Consider the following 23,267-nt stretch of genomic DNA (forward strand, 5'->3'; position numbering starts at 1 on the left):
TGGGCGATAGAATCTGCCCTCCTAAAAACCATGGCAAGGGGTTCTGCTCCCACTATTTCCTTAACCCTGAGAAGTAAGTGTGATTGAGACCCATCCTAGGTTTACAAAGACTGAACAAGAGCCTCCTACAGGAGAAATTCAAAATAAATTCCCTCCGTACCATCCTGCCTTTTATTGAAGCAGGAGACTGGATGTGCACCCTGGATATGAAAGAGGCATATGTTCACATATCCATCCATCAATCTCATTGGAAATACCTCAGATTCGTGGTGGACTCCTCTTACTTCCAATTCAACTCTGGAGGTCTTCACAAAATGCCTAGCAATACTGGTGGCACACCTTCATCATCAGGGGATTTGTGTCTTTTTCCTTACTTGCATGACTGGTTAGTGATGGGATCTTCTTAAGGGGAGGTGCTGAACTCCAGGCAGAAGACAATCCCACTCCTTCAATTGCTAGGGTTCGTAATCAACTTTGCCAAGTCAAACCTCGCTCCTTTCAGGATGAATTCCTCCTATTGGATCAGGCATTTTGTCTTTGAACACAGATCCAGAACTTACTATAGCAGGATCAAGTCCCAGCCTGAGCAATCCTGGTTTTCCTTTGGCCTATGGCAGCAGTGATATGTAGTCCCCATGACATTCCTTAACATGAGTTTTCAAATGGTGTCTTCATGCTCAGTGGGATCAACTGTTTCAGTCCTTGCCCTGTGAAGGTAACCACAGAGGGGAAAACATCTCTTTTGGTAGCTAGATCCAAAAGTCCTGGTGTTAAGTGCCCCTCTGATTTCTACCTCTTCAGGTAATGCTGGCGATGGATGGGTCCACCAGGGAATGGTGTGCGCAAATGGGTTCTTTTCTAACTTGGGGGATCTGGTCAGCAATGGAATGGCTGTTTTCTGCACATAAATATACTTTATACACACAAAATGCTTTCTGCGCTGCGTCTTTTATGCACATAAATCAGATTCCCCCAGTCCCCCGAGTTTAAAATGTGCATTCAGTCTGTGCTGAGCGCACATTTTAACTTGGGTTTGTATGCACATTTTCCAGTCTGCATTTTATTTCCTGATGCATTAGCATACCATTAGCTTACGGCATCTATTGTAAAAATAAATAAAATTAAATTTAAAAAAATAATAAAATTTAACCTGTGCATTAAGAACTGTAGCGCCGCCCCAGGGAGCGGGGGAGTGCAGGCACAGTCTGTGATGTAGAACGTAGAGACTGCCCTGAGGAACGGGGAAGTGCAGGCACAGTGTCAGTCGTAGAACGCAGACACTGCCCCGAGAAGTGGGGAGTGCAGGCACAGTCTCATTACATCCAGACAACAATGAGATCTCAAAACACCGATGGCTTCACAACCAGAGCTCTCATATGTAACAAACTGTTCATGACTTTGATACAAGAAGACAGATGGAGATCAGCTTTCCATTTACTGAAGAGTGGTAAGCAGCAATGGTGCAGAGATGCACTCTGACAATGTACTGAGCTCTGAAGACGAAAGGGAAAACAGGTACTGAAGCAGGTTTTTTTGGAGCACAAGCAAATGGGTTCAAAGAGCCTGCCTACCATATAAAACCGTATTCTCTTCTGTTGCGTGTTGAAATTCAGGGAACTGTTCCCTGAATTTCAACACACGGTTTTTACCCATATGTTCAGCCCCCTCATCAGGTTATCAATCCACCGTTCCCCCACTGGGATCCAATCCGGCCCTACTTATTCAAGGGGAGAATCTTCTGTTATCTGAGCCTTCCATCACTCAGCTTGATGACAGTTATTGAATACTCTGTAGTTTCTTCATTGTTGATGTCTGAGGTTGAAAACATTATCATTTTGGCCAGGAAGCTGCCTACCAGAAGAGAATACGGTTTTAAATGGTAGGCAGGCTCCTTGAACCCATTTGCTTGTGCTCCAAAAAAACCTGCTTCAGTACCTGTTTTCCCTTTCGTCTTCAGAGCTCAGTACATTGTCAGAGTGCATCTCTGCACCATTGCTGCTTACCACTCTTCAGTAAATGGAAAGCTGATCTCCACCTGTCTTCTTGTATCAAAGTCATGAACAGTTTGTTACATATGAGAGCTCTGGTTGTGAAGCCATCGGTGTTTTGAGATCTCATTGTTGTCTGGATGTAACTGATGAAGCCTAACTTCAAGCTGTATATCTGGAAAGTGGGTTTTCTAGTCACCATCACTACCCAGGGGTAACTTGCAGGGAACAGCCGTTACTACCCTTAATGGAATGCATGGGGGTAGCAGGCACAGAGTGGCAGTTACTACCATAAGCAATTTGTTGGGCAGACTGGATGGATCATTTGGTCTTTACCTGCCATCTTTACTATGTTATGTATGTTACTATCACTTCAATTAGAGGTTATCAGCGAGTTACAAATATTGATTCATTACTCTCCCTACTGTTATGACAGTCAGTCGCAGATGGCTGCGACCGATGAAACTTACTTCATGTACTGCTCAGTTCTCGACTCTGGGCTTACTCACGGCTGAGGCCAACCGCTGCCGCCACATTCCTCTGGGTTCCCAGAACCTCTCATGGCGCCCGGGACGCCACCACCACCCATGCCAGCTCTGGGCCTTCCTAGGCGCGCGTGCGCGCCACCAGTCCCTCTTTTGAAGATCCAAGGGCGGGAACCTCAGGGGCATCCCTGGCAGATGACGTCACCAGGCCTTCGCCCCTTGCTAGCCAACTTGGCAACGAGTTCCTTCGCAATTGACACCTGCTCCTGACTTCTCTGATCGTGGTTCCAATATTGGTACTACCTGCTCTGGACTCTGCTCGGGTACCCGCTCCTCGGGGGCCCTACCCCGCTCTGTGCGAGACTCCATCTCCTGGCTTCCCCCGCTCCTCGGGCTAGCCCTGCACCTCCCAGAGCTCCTGCCTTCCGGCCTCCCTACTCTCCAGGGTTGCCTCAGGGAACCACCTCGGCTTAGAGCCAGTACCTGCGCTTCCCCACTTCTCGGGGCAGAGCCTAAGTTCTACTACAGAGACTATACTGGCGCTTCCCTGCTCCTCGGGGCAGTGCCTGCGTTCTACTACAGAGACTGTGCCTGCACTCCCCACTTCTCGGGGCAGTGTCTGCGTTCTACGACTGACACTGTGCCTGCACTTCCCCGCTCCTCAGGGCAGTCTCTGCGTTCTACATCACAGACTGTGCCTGCACTCCCCCGCTCCCTGGGGCGGCGCTACAGCGCTATTCCATCATACGCAGTCCCGCTCCTCGGGGTTGCTTTCGTCACTACTGCAGAGATTCACCCGGGCTTCCACGCTCTGTGGGTGGGCCTATGTCACCACGCCAGAGCCTTCTTGCTGCACAGTCCCGCCCCTCTGGTCACTCTCCACTGCGGATCTCCAGACGTCCCTGTCGTGCACTCCCCGCTCCTCAGGGCATGCCAGCGCATCTCTCTCTCCAAGGACCTACTCTGATACGTGTCTCTCAGCTCACCGAATATACTGTGGGTTCTCCCAGAACTGTGTGTCTCACCCTGCACCTCAGTATCCCCCACAGTACTTCCTTTCCTGCACCTACGATCACGTGGCAGTGACGCAGGATGCTCCATTCCTCTACACCATTGAATCTCCAGCCACAGCCTCCCGACGGTGGGGACCTGTGGGGCTTCTCCCCACAGGCAGCACCAACCCTCACCTCAGGCCAAGGATCCACAAACCCACGAATCTTAACATCTACCTACAATTTTTCCACAACAGAGTGGTACTACGCACTTGTCCTAAGATTCTGCCAAAAGTAGTTTCTGCATTTCATTTCAATCAAGCCATTGTTTTGCCCATGTTCCTTCCAAGACCTCCTACACGCAAAGTGAAAAAGGCCCTCCATTCACTGGACTGTAAAAGGGCCTTGGCCTAATATCTGAGGAGAATTCATCCACATCAGGTTTCTCAACTTTTCGTTTCCTGCAATCCTAACTGACTGGGAATAGCTGTTGCCAAGCGCACATAGTTCAAATGGCTAGTAGACTATATTGCACATTGCTATGCTGTGGCTGCCAGCAGATCTCATATTCTGACATGGCTCAATTAACAAGGTCCATAGCTATCTCAATGGCTCACCTAAGAGCAGTATCCATTGAAGATATCTGCAGAACTGCAACTTGGTCATCCATTCATACCTTCATTTCCCTTAACTGTCTGGACAATCTCTCAAGCACCAGTAGCTTTGGACAAAAAATTTTGCGTAGCATGTTCACATGGTGGTTCACTCATGTGGAGGTGGGAGAAGGGCATCCAGGTTGCTTTTCAATAAGTGCTCCATTTCCAACCCCCACAGCTTAGGACTCTGTACATGTCGTGGCTAATTAAGCCCAGCAAGTTGATGAAGAAAGCAAGTTTGCTTACCATAAACAGCATTCTCTGTAGATAGCAGGATGAATTAGCCATGCCCAATACCTGCCCACCTCCCTGGAGAATCGACTGTTTAACTAAAGTTAAGCTCTATAATCAACTGAGGGGCTCATGAGGCAGCGTACATACGAAAAGTCCCATACATGCTCAGTGGTAAAACTTTACTGAGTTAGAGAGGTGAGCCCATTTGTTGTCACCTACATGTCATGGCTATTTCATTCTGCTGTCTACGGTGAATCCCATTTACGAAAAGCAAACTTGCTTTCCAAAAAGTACTGTTTTGTATCACTCGGATCAGCTGTGTTAGACTACATGCAAATTCTCTGTTCACTCCAGCAAAGGGAATTGAACATAGGTGTAGTAAACAATTTCTCGTGTTATAATGCTCCATTTTTATCTTAAGGTGTTCCCCTAAGCTCTGTGGTTTCATTGATGGTCTGATCTCTGGTAGTCTTTTTTTTTTTTTTTTTGTCCCTGTAATAGTGATTACCTTTGAAGCTCCCAAAAAATAGTTTAAATGCATGAAAACCAGATTAAGGCTAAATACCAGAGATTTGGATTTAGCATAGAAATGAACAGGTCAGACTAAAAAAGGAGTACTGTACTAGAAGAAATGTACAGCTGTCCAGATTATCAAAATGGACTATGTATGTAACACTAAAGCATAAAAAATAAGTCCCAACACTACAGAAGAACACAACTGAATTCTTCCAAAGCTGGGATCAACATTATGGTTCCAACCAGGACAATGTTCACAGAGAGTGGTTTCAAAATGTTCCAGCACAGTTTTGTTGTACATAGGTGCACTGTAGCATGTCTACATTTTCCTTAAGCTTCTCATTGTTATCACAATTTCTGTTCATGATCCTGTTGATTTGTTATCCTGTTCAGTAGAATATCACAGTAGGGGGTGATACTTTGGCCTCATCACCAGCTTCACAGCTGCTCTAGAAAGTATTTTCAAATCTGGTACATAGACATTTGAAGGGTTGGGGTGGGTTTTGGGGGGTTTTTTTTGTTTTTTTAATTATCTTTTTGATCATTCATTTTAAACCTCAACGTATACATGGACAAATGGATTTTGGTCTCAAAATTGCCCATTGATTAATACATGAGGTCGACCTATGCACAGGGCCCCTGTCACATGGTAAGGGCAAAGGGCCACGGTGCCATTTTGATTACTGGTAGCCAACGGCCCAGGAGTAGGAGATTGTTCCCTGATCCCCCGCTGGACCACCAGGGACTTTGGGTGAGTCTTTTGGGGGTTAGGAGGGTGGAAGGCTTTATATTTAATGAAAATTGAAGGATTGGAGCAGGTTTGGGGGTGGGTGTTTGTTTTTACAAATTTTTGACAAAAAATTCCTGTCTGGTGGTGGACCGAAATGGCCCACCCCAATCCGAAAACAAAATGGGCACTATAGTATGTGTGTATAAGTCGAGCCAGCTTTTTTGGGCTTATTTTCTGGCATAAATTTCTCAACTTGTACACGAGTATATACGGTACTTGGGGTATTTGAACATCCTGCTCAAAAATAGTATATAAATCTTCTATCTGGAAATAACTGGTTATATTGGTCTTTAGATTGTAGACCCTTTGGGTTAAGGGAAATACCTACAGTGCCTGAATATAATCTTTTTTTTGAAGTGGCAGACCAGACACACAAGGCAGAATATAAATTAACAAAAGTTAAATTAAATTTTGCTTTATAAAAATGCTTTTTGTGTGGACAGGATAAAGGAACACTACAATTCCAAGAAGATCTGTTAAGATAACCCCCCTACTGTGTCAGTTAATTCTTCCAGCTGTTAAATAATTATGTAGGTTTTGCTATGTTCATATTGATTTTTGTCTAAATTACTTTTTGCTGTTGACTGCATTTTGAAATCTGTTTCCAAGCATAATCCTGATATGAGATTTTATAGACTTTGCACAGACTGTAACACAACTTGTCATGAGCTATCATAAATGTTGAAAGAGCACACATTTCCCTTATTCATTCTTCCAGTGTCTGACGAGATCTCCACTCTCAGTAAGGCTTCCACCCAGCAGAAGTACCTGCTTACATGATGTATGACTTGTTCCACAGCAGGGGGGATGCAGGCCTGGCTAATTTTCCAAAGCATTTGGGTGTTTGTTTTTTTTTTGGGGGGGGGGGGGGGGTAAAAATCATTTTTTATTTTTGTTTAGGTTTCTTTTATGGAACCTTCAGAAGATATATAATGGGAGGAAAAGTTGATTCTTTGTAATTAAAAAAAAATTACTTTAACTGGGAAAGTCAGATTAATAAAAATAAATATGCATATATGGCGCTTTATGAGCTAGGTCCTGGAGTCACAAGCAGATAAAATAACTTGCCAAAGGCAAGGGTGAACCTTTGGGCTCATGTCCCAGGATTTTTCAATAATATTTATTTGTAGTTTGAATTTAATAAAATATCAAATCAGAGAAATGCTTAGTGTCTTACAAAAAAAAATGCAGCAACAAATAGCAAATGATGTAAAGTGACAATAACACCTCAAATTAATCTATAACAGGCCAGAAATGTCAATAAAATTATCAAAAAATTAAAATTTGCCAATTACTTCAGATCTAATCCCACTTCAGAGAAAGTGAGTACAAATTATCCCATCTACTTTGCTAAAAAGACAGCAAATCTGATTTAAAAAAAAAATAACCAAGGTAAGTACCTTCTATAAAAACCATATTATTGTACTTACTATAACTACTAAACTTTTGCCATTTACCATACAAAATAATGCCAGTGGTGGCTCTCTGGGGGCATCTCATCCTATAATGAATTAGAAACTGGTGGAGCATTACCCTTGGTGGGATGTGTTTGACTAGCAATGTTATTGAAGTTGCTGACCAATCAGTTATGCTGCAGCTTTTACCCATTTGATTTTTTTTCAGGCATATACAGATTACAGTGACTCTGTTTCTAGGAGAATGGGTTTTATCCCTCTCCCCCTGGCAGTTCTAGTAAGTATATCCCATAGATATACTGTAAGACCATTTTCACTGTGGAAGGATTTTTGTACTTTTCTTTGACTTTCTCAACTAAATTTATCCTATCTCAGAAGGGGACCCATATGATTCTAAAAAGTCACCTATAATAACATATACATATAATTTAACTTTTGTAATGATTGATTAATTTTATCTGCTACACATTGCCTTGAATATTCTGAAAGGCATGTCACAAATATAAGAAAAGAATTTTAAAGAATTTTTTGAAAGGATCCATTAATAGATATCACAGCAAAGAATCCATTTACTTTCAGATTTTTTTTTTTTGTGCAGAAAAATGTTAGATCAGAATGACAACTCAAGTCATCAGTCTGTCCAGCTTCAAGCCTGCCTGAATGAGAAGACTAGTTTCAGAGATAATTGGTCAGTGCATCCTGGCACAAATTATCAGAATCGGAGGAAAGACCTAATAATAGCAGAACCTATAAAATAATATAGTAAATGACAGCAGATAAAGTCCAAAATGGCCCATCCAGTTTACCCATCAAGGTGTTTAGGATTATAATCACCATGCCGTACAGGGTTTTCCAATGCCTTTTTTTTAGGGTTGTAGCTGGTGTTCCATGCAGGTTTACCCACACATTGCCTTTTTAAGGTTGACTTAAAATCCTCAACTCTGTAATTACTCCAGCCTAAAGGTAGGTCTCTGAATGCTGATAATCTGTTTCTAAGTGATATAATGCCCTGAAGCACATAGTACATAACATATGTAGTAACATAAGAGATGTCTGCAGATAAGGACCATTTAGCCCACTCTGCCTGGTTATCACCACCAACACTGCTCTGACTAAGGATATGCCGTAGCTATCAGTTGTACAAGCTTCACTGCCTGAAGAATGTTATACTTTATCCAAGTCCGTTATGCTTTTGCCTTCTCTGTTTTGTGGTAGATGAGTATGTAAGTTTCCATATGTAAACCAATACCTAGGCTCACCATTTTTTTTTTTAACTCAACCATTCCTTGCCTCACTTTTTATCACTGTCTCTGTTTCAGATATGCTTACATTGTTTCACAATTTTTGTTTTCACTGCCTGTACTTTTAGGCTGTTCTAAGCATCTACCACCCTCTCGGTTAATAAGTATTTTCTGATAAGCCAGTTCACCACATTACATAAATGAATCATGTGATCATGCTTGGTGCCAAGCAGGCAACTATTCCAGAGCCCTTCTCTGCACATGCGTAGGAATTTCCAAACTGGTATGACCCTGAAGCTTCCCTCAGTTCCTTTTCAGCTACCAGAGATGTTGGGGGCCAATGTGGAAATTTGCTGATGAATCCTGGGACTGAGTCTTTTGCTTGCTTGCCGCTGTCTTCACCTACTCAGCTATCGGCCCAACAAGATCCTATTCCCCCTCTGCTGACTACATTGGGAGAGCCATTTAAACATCCCCATCACACAAAAGAAGATGCTGTCCTAGATGAGAGTTTATGGAGGCCAACAGGGACATTATGCTATTGCATCTACTGCCTACACCTGCTGGCTATCATCCCAGCATGACATAATAACATGACGGCAGAAAAAATACATAAGAACATAAGAAATTGCCATGCAGGGTCAGACCAAGGGTCCATCAAGCCCAGCATCCTGTTTCCAACAGAGGCCAAACTAGGCTACAAGAACCTGGCAATTACCCAAACATTAAGACGATCCCATGCTACTGATGCAATTAATAGCAGTGGCTATTCCCTAAGTAAACTTGATTAGTAGCAGTTAATGGACTTCTCCTCCAAGAACGTATCCAAACTTTTTTGAACCCAGCTACACTAACTGCACTAACCACATCCTCTGGCAACAAATTCCAGAGCTTTATTGTGCATTGAGTGAAAAAGAATTTTCTCTGATTAGTCTTAAATGTGCTACTTGCTAACTTCATGGAATGTCCCCTAGACCTTCTATTATTCGAAAGTGTAAATAACCGATTCACATCTACTCGTTCAAGACCTCTCATGATCTTAAAGACCTCTATCATATTCCCCCCTCAGCCATCTCTTCTCCAAGCTGAACAGCCCTAACCTCTTCAGCCTTTCCTCATAGGGGAGCTGTTCCATTCCCTTTATCATTTTATTTGCCCTTCTCTGTACCTTCTCCATCGCAACTATATCTTTTTTGAGATGCGGCGACCAGAATTATATACAGAATTCAAGGTGTGGTCTCACCATGGAGCAATATAGAGGCATTATGACATTTTCCATTTTATTAACCAATCCCTTCCTAATAATTCCTAACATTGTTTGCTTTTTTGACTGCTACAGCACACTGAGCTGACTATTTTAAAGTATTATCCACTATGATGCCTAGATCGTTTTCCTGGGTGGTAGCTCCTATTATGGAACCTAACCATGTAACTACAGCAAAGGTTATTTTTCCCATTATGCAACACCTTGTTTACATTAAATTTCATCTGCCATTTGGATGCCCAATATTCCAGTCTTGCAAGGTCCTCCTGTAATGGATCACAAGCCGCTTGTGATTTAACTACTCTGAATAATTTTGTAGCATCCGCAAATTGATAACCCTCACAGGTTTCTTGCTTCGGATATATTTTAAAAAGCTTTTATTATGAGTTTTTGCCTCTATGGCCAACTTCATTTCAAATTCTCTCTTTGCCTGTCTTATCAATGTTTTACACTTACTTGACAATGCTTATGTTTTATCCTATTTTCTTCAGATGGATCCTTCTTCCCGTTTTTGAAGGATTTTTTTTGGCTAAAATAGCCTCTTTCACCTCACCTTTTAACCATGATGGTAATCGTTTTGCCTTCTTTCCACCTTTCTTAATGTGTGGAATACATATTGACTGCGCCTCTAGGATGGTATTTTTAAACAATATCCATCCCTGTTGAACACTTTTATCTAGTCTGTCGATCCACCTAATTAATGTAGCTTTACAATTCCCATTACTCCCTCAGAAATCTGGTAAAACTATGGTGCTTCAGATCTTCAATGGATTCCAGAAACTGCTCTAGACTGTTTTAGCAGTGATTCCATTAATTTGTTCACCATAGAGATCAGACTAACCATGCTGTAGTTCCTGGCTTCCTCCTTTCAATCATTTTTATAAACAGGAACCACATCCACCTATCTCCAGTCCTCCAGAGGAATGGAGGAGTAACCTAATGAGTAGAGCAGCAGACTGTGAACCAGGGAAGCTAGGGTTCAAATCCTACTGCCACTCCTTGTGACCTTGGACAAGTCGCTTTACCCTCCTTTGCCTCAGGTACAAATTTAGATTGTAAGCCCTTTGTCTCTTGTCTCCCCTGTTTTACCGTATTTGCTTTTTTTTCTTCCATTTGAATTTTTGCATTTCTGACTATTTTCCCAATTTCTCTTAGCTTTTCCAGATATTTTCACCTGTCTTCCTCTTTCTGTGATCTCTTACAGTTTTTAAAAGCTAATGTTTTCTTCCTTACCTTTTCAGCTGGCAATTTAGAAAACCATAGTGGTCTCTCCTCTTTTTTATTTACTTTCCTAAAGAATTCTAGAGTACAAGTTAATGCTTCCGTGCTTTTTCCTATGCAGCTCCTGTTTATAGAATTCTATGCCAGTAGAATTACAAAGGGAACCTGATATTGGAGTTTTTAGAAAGAAATTAAAGGCATTTTTTAGGGAGGCTTATATGTAATTTGTTTTATGATTATATTGTTTTATGTATTTTGTATGTATTTTATGAATGTTTTATTGTAACCCACACTATACATGACTTTGAAGTCGTGAGCTGAAAAACTGTTAAATAAAAAGGTTAATTGCACTTATATCATCTCATTACTTTTCCCTACTGCTCTTCTTCGGTGATCCTGCCCCTCTCTGCATATGTTATCTGGTGAGCCATTTAGAAGACTCCTACTCTGGGGGCAGATTAATCTCATGTAAGTCTCTCCCAAAGGGGTGATCCTAAAGGAGTTATCCATTTGGAAACCTCTTTGGGAGCAACTAAGAGATTGAGGGGGATTGGGCCTTTCTTGGTTATCTAAGTGTGCTGGCTCAATACGAATTTCCCTCCTCCAGACAGCTAACTTCTCTTCTTAATCAGTCCTCTGGACAAAGATCTTTTAAGTTTGAAATTATTTATTGTACAGATAATTTTCCATTGCTTACAATTATTGTATTCCAAACGCATATGCTTCTAGCAGAGATCATTGTAGCTGGAGATAGGCAGGAGAGGGGAGATGGAGTTTCTTGGGATTCAGGGTGAGAAGGCAAGGGGTTCTGAAGCTTGATTAGTCTTTAGAATTAAAGCAGTAAAAAGAAATGTGAAAAAAGCTAATTGTATTACAGATGTCGCAGGCACTTCTGGCTTTGAAGCCGCCTGGCTTAGACTGACTAACAGTCTTGGAGAGTGATTACAGGAAACGTCCCTACAAGCTGGGGCTAGAGGGCGAGATCCAATGGTAGCAAGCCTAGGATCCATGTGACACAGGGGGGAGCAAGAAGGGCAGTTCCTTGAGCCAATAAGGCACTTAAGAAGACTCAAGATAGATTGAGAGGGCAAACAGACCCTTCCCAATGAGAGAAGCAAGAGGGGAGGGTAGGGATTTCTTTTAAAGGCAAAACTCCCCTTAAAGGCAGGGTTCACAGGCTTTTATCATGGGTTACAAATAAGGACTGCACTAGACATAGTTAAACTGTAATGTATATACAGATGCTTACATGTACCCTCTGCTGGGGACAGAACACTAAGGATAGTGGGTGTGCTTGTGGGTAGTACGAGAGCATTTTTAGGTAGGTTGCTTTGTAAATTGATTACGTGTCTAGATTACTAGCTTGCCCTTATCTAGTGAGTGTGGTGTTGGTTGAGTTATAACTGTATTTATATTTTGATGTATTGTATTTTATTAATGCATTGTATTATGATTTTTGATGTACTTGTTGAATTTCTGTAAATACAGTATCTTAAGAGGCCATTCCAATAAATATCAAAATCATGATATTCCAAAATAATTTTAATATATCCATAATTCAAAACCCTAATATTTTAAATATACATCATTAGCATATTATAAATTACAATTTCCTAGCATGTAGCAGATGGACTCAGGACCAATGGGTATAGTGTACTCCCGCTAGCAGTTGGAGATGGATCAGATTTCAATCTGACGTCAGCCCCTAGTCCATATACCCCTGCAGGAAGTGCAGCTCTTCAGTAATTTCCGTCTCCATAGCAGTTAGGGACTATCTGCACGCTCTCAAGCGTTAGATCAAATTTAAAGAAGAAAACCCACAATTGAAAGAAGAAAACCTACCTGAAGACGAGCCCCGCTCTCCTGTGGTGATACCCTCGGGTCCCTCCCCCAGTTGAGTTTCCCGAGGTGATTTCCGTGGTCCCTCGGAGGTGAGCCTCGGTCCGGCGGCTGAATTGCGGCGAGGACCTAGCCCCCAATCCTTCGGGCGCAGCTGAGAGGCAGCGGGTGCACCCTCGAGAGCGGCGGTGAAGGTATTTGCCCTCTCCCCCCCGCAACCAGAGACCGCCCGGGACGAAACCGGGAAGCACTGAAGACAAGGTAAGGTAGAAATCTTCTACTCGAATCCGGTCTCCGAGGGTCGAGGACGAGCACAGGTCACCGACCGGGACCAGTGCCACCGGGTTGAGCCGCCCTAGCAGGGCCAGGCCTCGGCTATTCCAAGAGTCTGCCCACGTGGAGACTCTCCAAGGGGGTCGCCATATTGCCCGTGTGCTCGCCGTTGCCATCTTGGCCTACTCGCTGCGCCGTTCGCCTCCGAGCACACATCTCCGAGCCAGGCGCACAAAGCACTTGTGCGCATAGACTTACGCGCGCATAATTCCTTGCGCGCATAACTTGCACGCACATAGCCGAGCGCATATCTACGGCAGAGCCGCACACACAACTTACACGCTCAATCTAAGTGCACCGGAGCACACAAGGTTTACGAGCCGACAACCATGGCACCCCCAGGAACAGAAATTAAAGTGCAAGGCCTCTGCCCAGCATACCACATCAGAGCCACACAAAGCGAGGAGGCCGACGCCCTGTGCACGCAGTGCGAGGAGGCCCTGGGAGATCCAGCTCAGGGCCAGTCCCACCCAGGGCCAAGTTCCCATTGCCGAGTCCTCATTGCCGCGACTGCCGGAAGATAAGACAAAAAGAAATCAGCGTCCCTTCCCCAGGTCCTCCAGGGGCAGAAGTTCGCAGCACTTCAATCGTTACAGGAACAACTATCAAGCGCCCCGCCCTACGGGTAGGAACCAGTCCTTTCGGACCAAGCACAACAAGAGGGGAGCCAGCTCAGGTACGGGCCCCAGCCGCACCCCACAATGAGATTCAGCCGACCCATCCAAGGGAAGAAGCCATAGGGGGCAGATTAGCCCTATTCTACCACAGATGGGTCGAGAGAACCTCTGACAAGTGGGTCCTAGCCATCATTCGGGAGGGGTACTACCTGGATTTCCTACGAACCCCTCCGGACAAGTACGTGGAGTCCCCCTGCCACGACCCCTCCAAGAGGGAGGCAGTGGAAGCTACACTGTCCAGGCTACTGGCACTCAAGGCCATAACCCCAGTACCTCCACAGGAAATAAATACTGGCCATTATTCCATTTATTTTATCGTTCCCAAGAAAGAGGGAACATTCAGGCCCATCCTGGATCTAAAGTCGGTCAACCGCCACCTCAGGATCCCTCGCTTCCGCATGGAAACCTTATGATCCGTTATAAGGGCGATGCAACCAGGAGAGTTTCTCACATCCCTGGATCTTTCGGAGGCCTATTTGCACATCCCCATTCATCAGGAACACCAGTGCTACCTATGCTTCAAAGTCCTGAACCGTCACTACCAGTTCCGGGCACTACCCTTCGGGTTAGCCACAGCAACCCGGACATTCACCAAGGTAATGGTGGTGGCAGCAACACTGAGGAAGGAAGGAGTCCTTGTTCACCCCTACCTGGACGATTGGCTGATCAGCGCAAAGTCACCGGAGGAAAGCCGCCAAGCAACCAGCAGAGTCATAACTCTACTGGAAATCATAGGATGGGTAGTCAACACAAACAAAAGCTCCCTACAGCCCTCACAGTCGCTGGAATACCTAGGAGTCCGATTCAACACCAAAGAGGACAAGGTCAGCCTGACCCCCCCACAAAGAGATCAAAATTGTGGAACCGGCTACAAACCTTGCTTGGACGATCCTAGTCCCACAGCATGGGATTACCTACAAGTCCTCGGGCTGATGGCATCCACACTGGAAGTTGTGCCATGGGCACGAGCTCACATGAGGCCCCTACAGCGCTCACTTCTATCATGGTGGAGCCCACGGTCCCAGAACTACACCGTACATCTATCACTCCCGGGCAGAGTTCGGACCCAGCTACAGTGGTGGCTGCAGGCCAGCCACATGAGCCGGGGATCAAAACTATCCTCCCCAACCTGGACTCTACTCACCATAGATGCCAGTCTACGAGGATGGGGAGCACACTGCGAAGAACTAACTGCCCAAGGGCAGCGGAACACAGAAGAGGTGGGATGGAACATCAATCGCCTAGAAGCGCGAGCAGTCAGACTAGCCTGCATGCAGTTCGTCCACAGACTTCGAAACAAAGCGGTCAGAGTAACTTCTGACAATGCCACGACAGTGGCCTACATCAACTGGCAGGGCGGAACCAGAAGCCAACAGGTGTCCCTAGAAATAGACCCCCTGATGGCGTGGGCGGAAGCAAACCTCCAGGAGATCTCTGCTGTCCACATCGCTGGGAAAGACATCACGGCAGACTTCGTCAGCAGGGAAAGTCTAGACCCAGGAGAATGGAGGCTGTCACCCACAGCCTTCAAGATAATAGTGGATCGGTGGGGGACACCAGACATGGACCTTCTGGCAAACAGATCCAATGCCCAAGTATCCAGATACTTCAGCCGCAGGCGGGAACTGCAGTCCCAAGGGATCGATGCCCTAGCCCCCGGGGACTCTACTATATGCCTTCCCGCCGTGGCCCCTACTGGGCACAATCATTCACAAGATACACCTACACAAGGGACTAGTTCTTCTGGTGGCTCCGGACTGGCCAAGAAGACCCTGGTACGCAGACATGAGAAGATTGCTGGCAGGGAACCCCCTACCCCTGCCCCCACACAGGGACCTGCTACAACAAGGTCCGATCCTTCACGAGGACCCAGCTCAATTCTCTCTTACGGTCTGGCCATTGAGAGGGCTCATCTGAGAAAGAACGGGTACTTGGGGGCGGTAATTGATACCCTCCTCCGAGCGCGCAAGTTCTCCACATCACTAACATACATAAGAATCTGGAGAGTATTTGAAGCCTGGTGCAAAGACCACAACATCAAACCAGGCTCATTCACAGTTCCCGTGATCCTGGAATTCTTACAGAACAGACTACAGAAAGGCCTGTCCCTCAACTCCATCAAGGTACAGGTGGCTGCCCTGTCATGCTACGGCTCCAAGAGCGAGAGCGACAGCATAGCCTCTCACCCGGACGTGTCACGCTTCCTGAAAGGAGTCAAACACATTCACCCACCACTAAAGTGGCCGGTACCTCTGTGGAATCTCAATCTCATTTTGGACTTCCTAGCAGGAACCGCCTTCAGACCCCTACGAGGCCTGGCCCTTCGCCTGTTAACCTTGAAGACCGTGTTTTTGCTGGCGGTGTGTTCAGCCCGCCGCATATCGGAATTACAAGCACTGTCCTGCCGTGAGCTGTTCCTCAGGCTCACCCCGGGGTCCATCAACTATGCACGGTCCCCTCCTTCCTCCCCAAAGTGGTCTCACGCTTCCACCTTAACCAGACCATCTCGCTAACAACGACGGATGGCCGGAAGAATTCGGAAGGAGCCCGTAGTTTCCGCCACCTCAACATCGGCAGACTCCTATCCAGATACCTGGAAATGTCCGAGCCCATAGGAAAAACGGACCACCTTTTCGTCCTTCACAGCGGAAAGAGACAAGGGGAAGCAGCCTCACGGGCAACCATCGCCCGCTGGATCAAGGAAGTCAAGGCGGCCTACGTAGAAGCTGGCAAGCCACCACCTCTACAGGTCAAGGCCCATTCTACCAGAGCCCAGGCAGTATCATGGGCAGAAACTAGAATGCTGGCACCTGCCGAGATCTGCAGGGCGGCTACATGGTCCTCCATCCATACCTTCTCCAGATTCTACCGTCTGGATGTTCAGGCTCGGGAGGACACAACGTTTGCAAGGGCAGTACTAAGTAGGTCACGGGCAGCCTCCCACCCGGATCGAGAGTAGCTTTTATACATCCCATTGGTCCTGAGTCCATCTGCTACACGCTAGGAAAAGGAGAAATTACTTACCTGATAATTTCGTTTTCCTTAGTGTAGACAGATGGACTCAGCATCCCACCCTTGGCTGCCGTCACGCAGGGCCCTCAAATGTTCAAGGGTAAGCCATGTTTTTCGTTTACCTAGGGCATCCACCCTGTTGGGTGTCGACGCTTTCCGGTTGAGTACACTGGTGGTCTCCAGCTATAGTCACTCAACCAGTTCAAGTTAATCAAGTTTAACGTTTAACCAAGTTATGAAGTTATCCAAGTTAACCAAATTATTAAGTTAATCAATCAGTCAGTCACACATATATCCACAAGGCTTTTCGAGGAGAATACTGAAGAGCTGCACTTCCTGCAGGGGTATATGTACTAGGGGCTGACGTCAGATTGAAATCTGATCCGTCTCCAACTGCTAGCAGGAGTACACTATACCCATTGGTCCTGAGTCCATCTGTCTACACTAAGGAAAACGAAATTATCAGGTAAGTAATTTCTCCAATATTGGTCAAATAAACTAAACATAAATCAATGACACAAAGAATAATCATATGAATAATTACAAGAAATATATATTGCTAATGAGTGCCAAAACTTACTTATGAATGAACATACAAAAATATAGACAGCAAAAATGATGTAAACATAAAATGCAACCACCTCCCCAAAAAACCTATAATTACCAAAAATGTCAAAAAAACCCAAAAAAATAAAGGTCATCCACAATTGTCCATAGACCATATGTCTCAAAAAATGCCATATACAAAAAATTAGCTATGTTGACCAAGAGATAACCAACTTAATAAGCAAAACGTTAATTATGGATTTCATAAGTCTCAGATGCTTAAAAAGATCAAAAAATGTTTTTCATCGCATCCCAGAGACATTTGTGCTTCAACATCTGATATCAAACCTGATTTAACAAAAGGACATCCTAAGCATTCTTCTGCACAGGTAGTCATAAAACGTAAAGGTCACCTGACATGGTCACTTAGTGACTTCATCAGAGGTAAAAATATATTACAAACACATACAAACACACTTGCATCAGTGATCCCCCACCAGCATTGTCACTTCAATGAAGCAAACACAGCCTCCATCTGATGCTACAGTTACTTGGTTCCATCATTGACTACCCAAAATCCAATTTAAACCAAACACTACAGTTGGAATTTATAGGGGATATGCTAAATATAACCCAAGCCCTCTATAAGGGCACATGATATAGTTACCATGGCAGGAGGAGTAATTATAAATCAACAAACATCAGCTTGGTCCATGTTGAGAATGCTGGCTCATGGCTTCCATGGTCCATATTGTTCCCACTGCACATCTTTATATGAGACAAGTACAGTGGATCCTCACATTCCAATGGAATCAACTTATTCAGGAACTGGAAGAGATCTGTTTGAACCCCAATAGGATTTTTGTCTTGAGGCTTACAGTCTCCCACTTGACTATGCATAAAGTCCGCAATGTCTCCTTTCATCTCAGTCTAAATTTAGCTTTATTGAACATGTACATAAGCTCTATTAAGGAACTGATGACTACTCAAATTCCCTCACACCCTCCCTTGACCAGTTTTCTTACTCAGGTATTGGTCTTGAGCGAATGGTTTTGAAAGGGATTTGCTAGATAAATAGTTAACTATGTAAATTCCCCAGGTTGAAAATTGCCCTTTCCTCAGTGGCTAAAAATAAACATCATGGGGAAAGGGGGCAGGTGAGTGTGAGGAAAGCAAATTATGCACCACAATTTCATTTCATTCTGTGCATGTACTTTCCACAAACTGTATTGCTACAAGTCATCATGCAAAGATATATATTTATACTTGTGTCATGGAAAAGCTTAGATATTCCCTGCCTTAGTATTTCTCTTATTCAAATTTGATTCTGGGTTTACCTTTTCAAATTCCTATATGCAATTATTTTACTACAGATGCTTCCAGTTTCATCTGGCGTGAGGGCTCTCCTATAAAGTCTTCACACCTAAGGACCATAGTGAATCCAGGAGAAAAAAGTGCACATCAACCTACTGGCATTACAGGAAGTTCTAAATGCTCTAAAGGCTTTTGGAAATTAGGTTGCTAATAAAATTGCCGTTGCCAAACAGATTGTCATGTTCTACCTGAACCACCAGGAAAGAATAGTTTCACACTTCATGTGTCAGGAGATTGTCAAAGGTGGAGCTGGGCCATCTGCCATGGGATGACCCTAAGAACCACATACCTGGCAGACAGACTCAGTCATCACTTGGATTCCCATGTGAGTGGTCTTTGGATCAGGATATGGCAAACAAAATATTTCTCGAATAGGTTACTCTGTGATAGCTCAGAATAGGAAGAGGATAAGCTTTCTGCTTTTCCACAGGCCATACAGCCACAAAGATGAATGCTGACTTTACTCTTTAGATAACAAGAGCACTGTCACCTTTTATCTTAAGTGTACTAAAGCCCATAAAAAGTCTGCTAAATCTTTTGTTTCTTTTAATCGAAATAGGCCTGGGATTACGGTAATAAAATGTACCATTTTTATTGAATAGCAGATTACATCTCCTTGTCTTAAGCATAGATAGGCATGACCTTAGGGGGGGCATGCATAGGCTCATAATGCGAGGGCCATGGCAATGACTCTTATATATAGTTTGCCTCTGTTAAAATTTGCAAGGCTGTTATGTGGAGTTCAATCCACACATTCACATCCTATTATTATTTTTAGATCAGTGTTTCCCAAATTTCTTCTGGAGGCACAACTTTCCAGTTGGATTTTCAGGATTGCCAAATGAATAAGCATAAATTTGATCTGCGATCTTGTTTCCTTTTTTGTTAATATTATCCCTTATCTAGGGAATCTCTTAGGTGACCCTGCTTGTCTTCAAAGAAAGCAAAATTACTTATCTGTATTTGGATGTTCTGAAGATGACAGTTCACCAGTAACACATATTCCTTCATGTCCCTTCTGGAAGAGTTCTTCACCAGTCAAAATTGTTGAATTGGAACTGAGGAGAGCTGCAGGACCACAACAGTATGGGAACTCTTGCACACATGCAGAAAAATCCTTTAGGTCTTTCCAGAATCTTCTGGAATAGTTGACCATTGGGCATTAAACAGTATAAAATGACCCAGCTATTTGACTTATCCCTGCTTTCTTTGTATTTCAGTGGCTATTATAGGTAATGTGCTCTACCATAGTAGCAGATGTAAAGAGCTGCTCCTCCCCCCTTCTCATTTTTCTGTTTCCTATGAAGAAAGTATACCGCAAAGTTATCACATCCAAATCCTGATTTCCATTACACCAGAGCTCTGATTGTAATCTGTGGCAAAACCAAGGGTTACTTGTTTTGAATTAGGCCTTGTATTTTCTCCCTAGAGACAGCTCATGTCTTCTGGCTAGCTTGCAGGTAGTGTTCAGCCTCTGCACTGTAGTTCAAACAGAGGCTTGGGATTCTGGCTTCACTCAGAGTGATGCTTAGAGAGCCTACATATCCGAGTATCATCTGGGAAGCTGTAAAACTGTAACATCCCACAGTGCCATGGGCCAGAAAATCTAGTACTAGTCAGAAGGCCATTGTAGAGAGTTAATGCTAGTAACTTTGTGCTCTGATTGGCCCTGAAGGTACTAGAATTCTTTTGATTTCAGCTGGGAAAACAGACAAGATCTGTTCTAAGGACCTCTTCAGTTTGTGGACAGCTTTTTTTCTGTCCTTCCCAGGCAGTAGATAATTATAGTAGAACGTTTTAGCTTTTGCTGCTTAATCCTTACGGTTTTACCTATTCCTGTTTCCAAATTAAATCATTTTCTGTTCACTGTTCCTACTTTTTGTTAGCTCTGTTTGTCTTGGACTGATAAATAACCCTGGTATTTTCTGAATTTGCTTTATGTGCATTTCTAGGGTTTTGTAGGATCTGTGCCCCTAGAAACCACCAAGGGTTAGCTCGCAGATGAGAACTTGCCCAAAGGCAAGCTGGAGCCCAGTTGGCAGGTTAGAGGTTGTCAGGGTAGGTGTGAAGGTGCAGGTGGGCCTGAGCAGTGCTTGGCAGGATCCTCCAAGTGGCCACAGATTTTACCCTGAGTGGTTGTTATGAGTAGTGTGGAGGTTTTAAGTGATACAACCACATCCAAATCTACCTCTGCTATGATGGCCTTCAGGTCAGTTATCAAGACTGAGTATTGGCGCATGTGATGCTCCAAAATGATGACCTACCACCCCTTCTTGACTTAATTGTGATTTCTTTTTTTTTAATTATTTCATCAGTTTCCCTATGCTTCTGATTTCTATGCAATACATTGACTTCTGGATTATATATATTATTATATTATATAACTAATTTTGGGCTTTTATCTTTTAAGAGTTTCCCATTTTTACTTCAAATTTGACTTGTGAGGAAGAACTATTTATGCTTCCTCCCTTATTCTTAGTTTAAATGCTTGTCCAAGTACAATTTGGAACTATGGTTAAGGAGTACAATATTTTTTCTGCATAGATGCAAATCATCACTTCTGTATAGATTTGTATCCTCCTGGTCCCCAGTATACCCTAAACTCTTATTTGTAGCAGTCTTTCAACCATGAATTGAAGTTATTTGTGAGGGCACCAGTATCTAATCCCCTGTTGATGCAAATTAATGAAGGAAAACCATAAAATATGCAAACTTTAACACATTTTTCCAGTATAGCAAGTGGCAACAGAGATCTTAATTACTATTTTCCGTTGATAAACAGGGCTGAATTAGCCATAATCTGTCAGTGCATCCTCTGGCATCACTGGACAGAACTGTCCCCAAGTTAATAGAGCTTTCAGCTCTTCTGGGCCTTCATGGGAGTAGTCAGTGTAGCTCCTCAGTCTGGAGTGGTTTCCATGCAGGGGCAGTGATTCTGTTTTGATTTTTTTCGGGTGTTACCATTTCTTGCTCTCCCTAAGCTCTGTTTCTGCTCTCGGCTCAGAAAGTCACTGGCATTGGAGGACTCTCTCTTGCCATTCCCTGATATCGATGAAGAGCAGTGCCAGACTTGGAGTCAGAGTAATTCAATCTTCGCTGCCCATGCACATTGTGCCCGCGGGTACATATGTCCACAGGTGGGGAAGTTGGCCTGATTATGCCTGTCACCCAGGCAAAGGTAGCAGCGATCGTGCCCATTCGTCAGCAACATGATTTGGCTGCAGGAACAGGCCTTAAAGCCACTGGCAGCTCTTTTTGCCATTTTTTCACTTTTTCTTCTTTGTTGTTTTAATCCCTAAAGCAGGAGAGTAGCACTGAAAAGTGCTGTTTTGGGGCTCACTTAGGGTCTTTGGTTGGGACCAGAGAGTTGGCTGCATATCATATTGTTTAACCGCTACTATTCTATCCTTTCTCTTCCCCCTTCTCCCAGTTCTGCTACCCCTGTTATATGTAACTGCACCTTCTGACACACAGTTCCAGTTTGATGTATATACTGCACCCCTGTTTTATGTAAACCAGCAAGATATGTTGTCATGATTGCCGGTATATAAAAACCTTAAATAAATAAAATAAATAAAATATCAATCTGCTGGAACTCTAGGCCATTCGCCATGCCCTTCAGCCATGTCCTCTGTGAAAAGAGCATAATGAGCCAAATGGAAAATGAAGTGGCAATGTTCCACATAAACAAACAATAGCCACAGGATCTTGGAGCCTTTGCCAGGAAACTTTACAGATCTGGCAATGGGCAGTAACACCAGACCACCCTACAGGCGACTTACCTTAATACTGAGGCGAACATATTCAACAAGGTATTCTGCCCCCCACAAATGGTTAATAGACTAGGCAGTAGCCAACCGGCTATTCAAACGATGGGAAACACAGTAGTTAGATCTATTTGCTACCAAAACCAACAAGAAACTGGATTGCTTCTACTCCATATTTTTCAGCCATTGAAGGGAGGCCCTGTATGTCTTACTTCTGCTCTGGGGAGAGGGCATACTGTATGCTTTTCCACTGCTCTCGCTCATTGCTCTTATCTAAAAACTCATCCAAAACCGAGCCAGAATAATACCGATAGCCCCTGCTCTGCCCAGGCAGTCATAGTTTGCTTATCTGTCGAGCCTCCTATCGCACTCTGAGCCAACCCCCACACTGTTAACTCAGGAGGGGGAAATCTGTTATATCCCCTGCCGCAATCACTTCACCTCACAGTGTGGATGTTGAGCGCTCAGTCCCGAGTTGATTTTCCCTGCCAGAGCCAATTCAAAAAGTACTACTCTCAGCACTGAAGCCTTCAATCTACCATATTTACTCCTTCAAATGAAAACGTTATGCACAGTGGTGTACCACATGTTCTGTGAGCCCCTTTACCTCTGGACCTACAATGCTACTGATTTATTTGCTCCATTTATCCCAATCCGATCTGTCTGCTTCCTCTGTGAGTCCACCTGAGCTCCATAGCGGCAAATCATGTACAAGAAGATGGACACGCCATCTCACTTCACCCTCTAGTATCAAAATTCATGAGAAGACTTTTACGACCTCACCCACCGATTACGAAGCCCCCAGTGCTTTAAGACATCAATATGGTCCTTACTGCTCAAGTCTGCCTCTCTCAGATATCTAATCTGGAAAGTACTCTTCTTGATTGCGGTCACTTTTACACGCCATGTGAGTGAAC

The 23,267-nt window shown here is 44.1% G+C and overlaps 1 protein-coding gene across 1 annotated transcript in view; it reads left to right on the top strand.

The window, feature by feature from the left end:
• Positions 1 to 23,267, top strand: part of TAPT1 (transmembrane anterior posterior transformation 1) — a 247,801-nt gene that overhangs the window by 165,435 nt on the left and 59,099 nt on the right. The window contains exon 11 of the mRNA XM_029590601.1: positions 7,285 to 7,353. Within this exon, the coding sequence (XP_029446461.1) occupies positions 7,285 to 7,353 (69 nt within the window). The remainder of the gene's footprint in view (positions 1 to 7,284; positions 7,354 to 23,267) is intronic.

This window comes from Rhinatrema bivittatum, chromosome 1 (assembly GCF_901001135.1).
Source record: "Rhinatrema bivittatum chromosome 1, aRhiBiv1.1, whole genome shotgun sequence".
Classification (NCBI taxonomy): Eukaryota; Metazoa; Chordata; class Amphibia; order Gymnophiona; family Rhinatrematidae; genus Rhinatrema; species Rhinatrema bivittatum.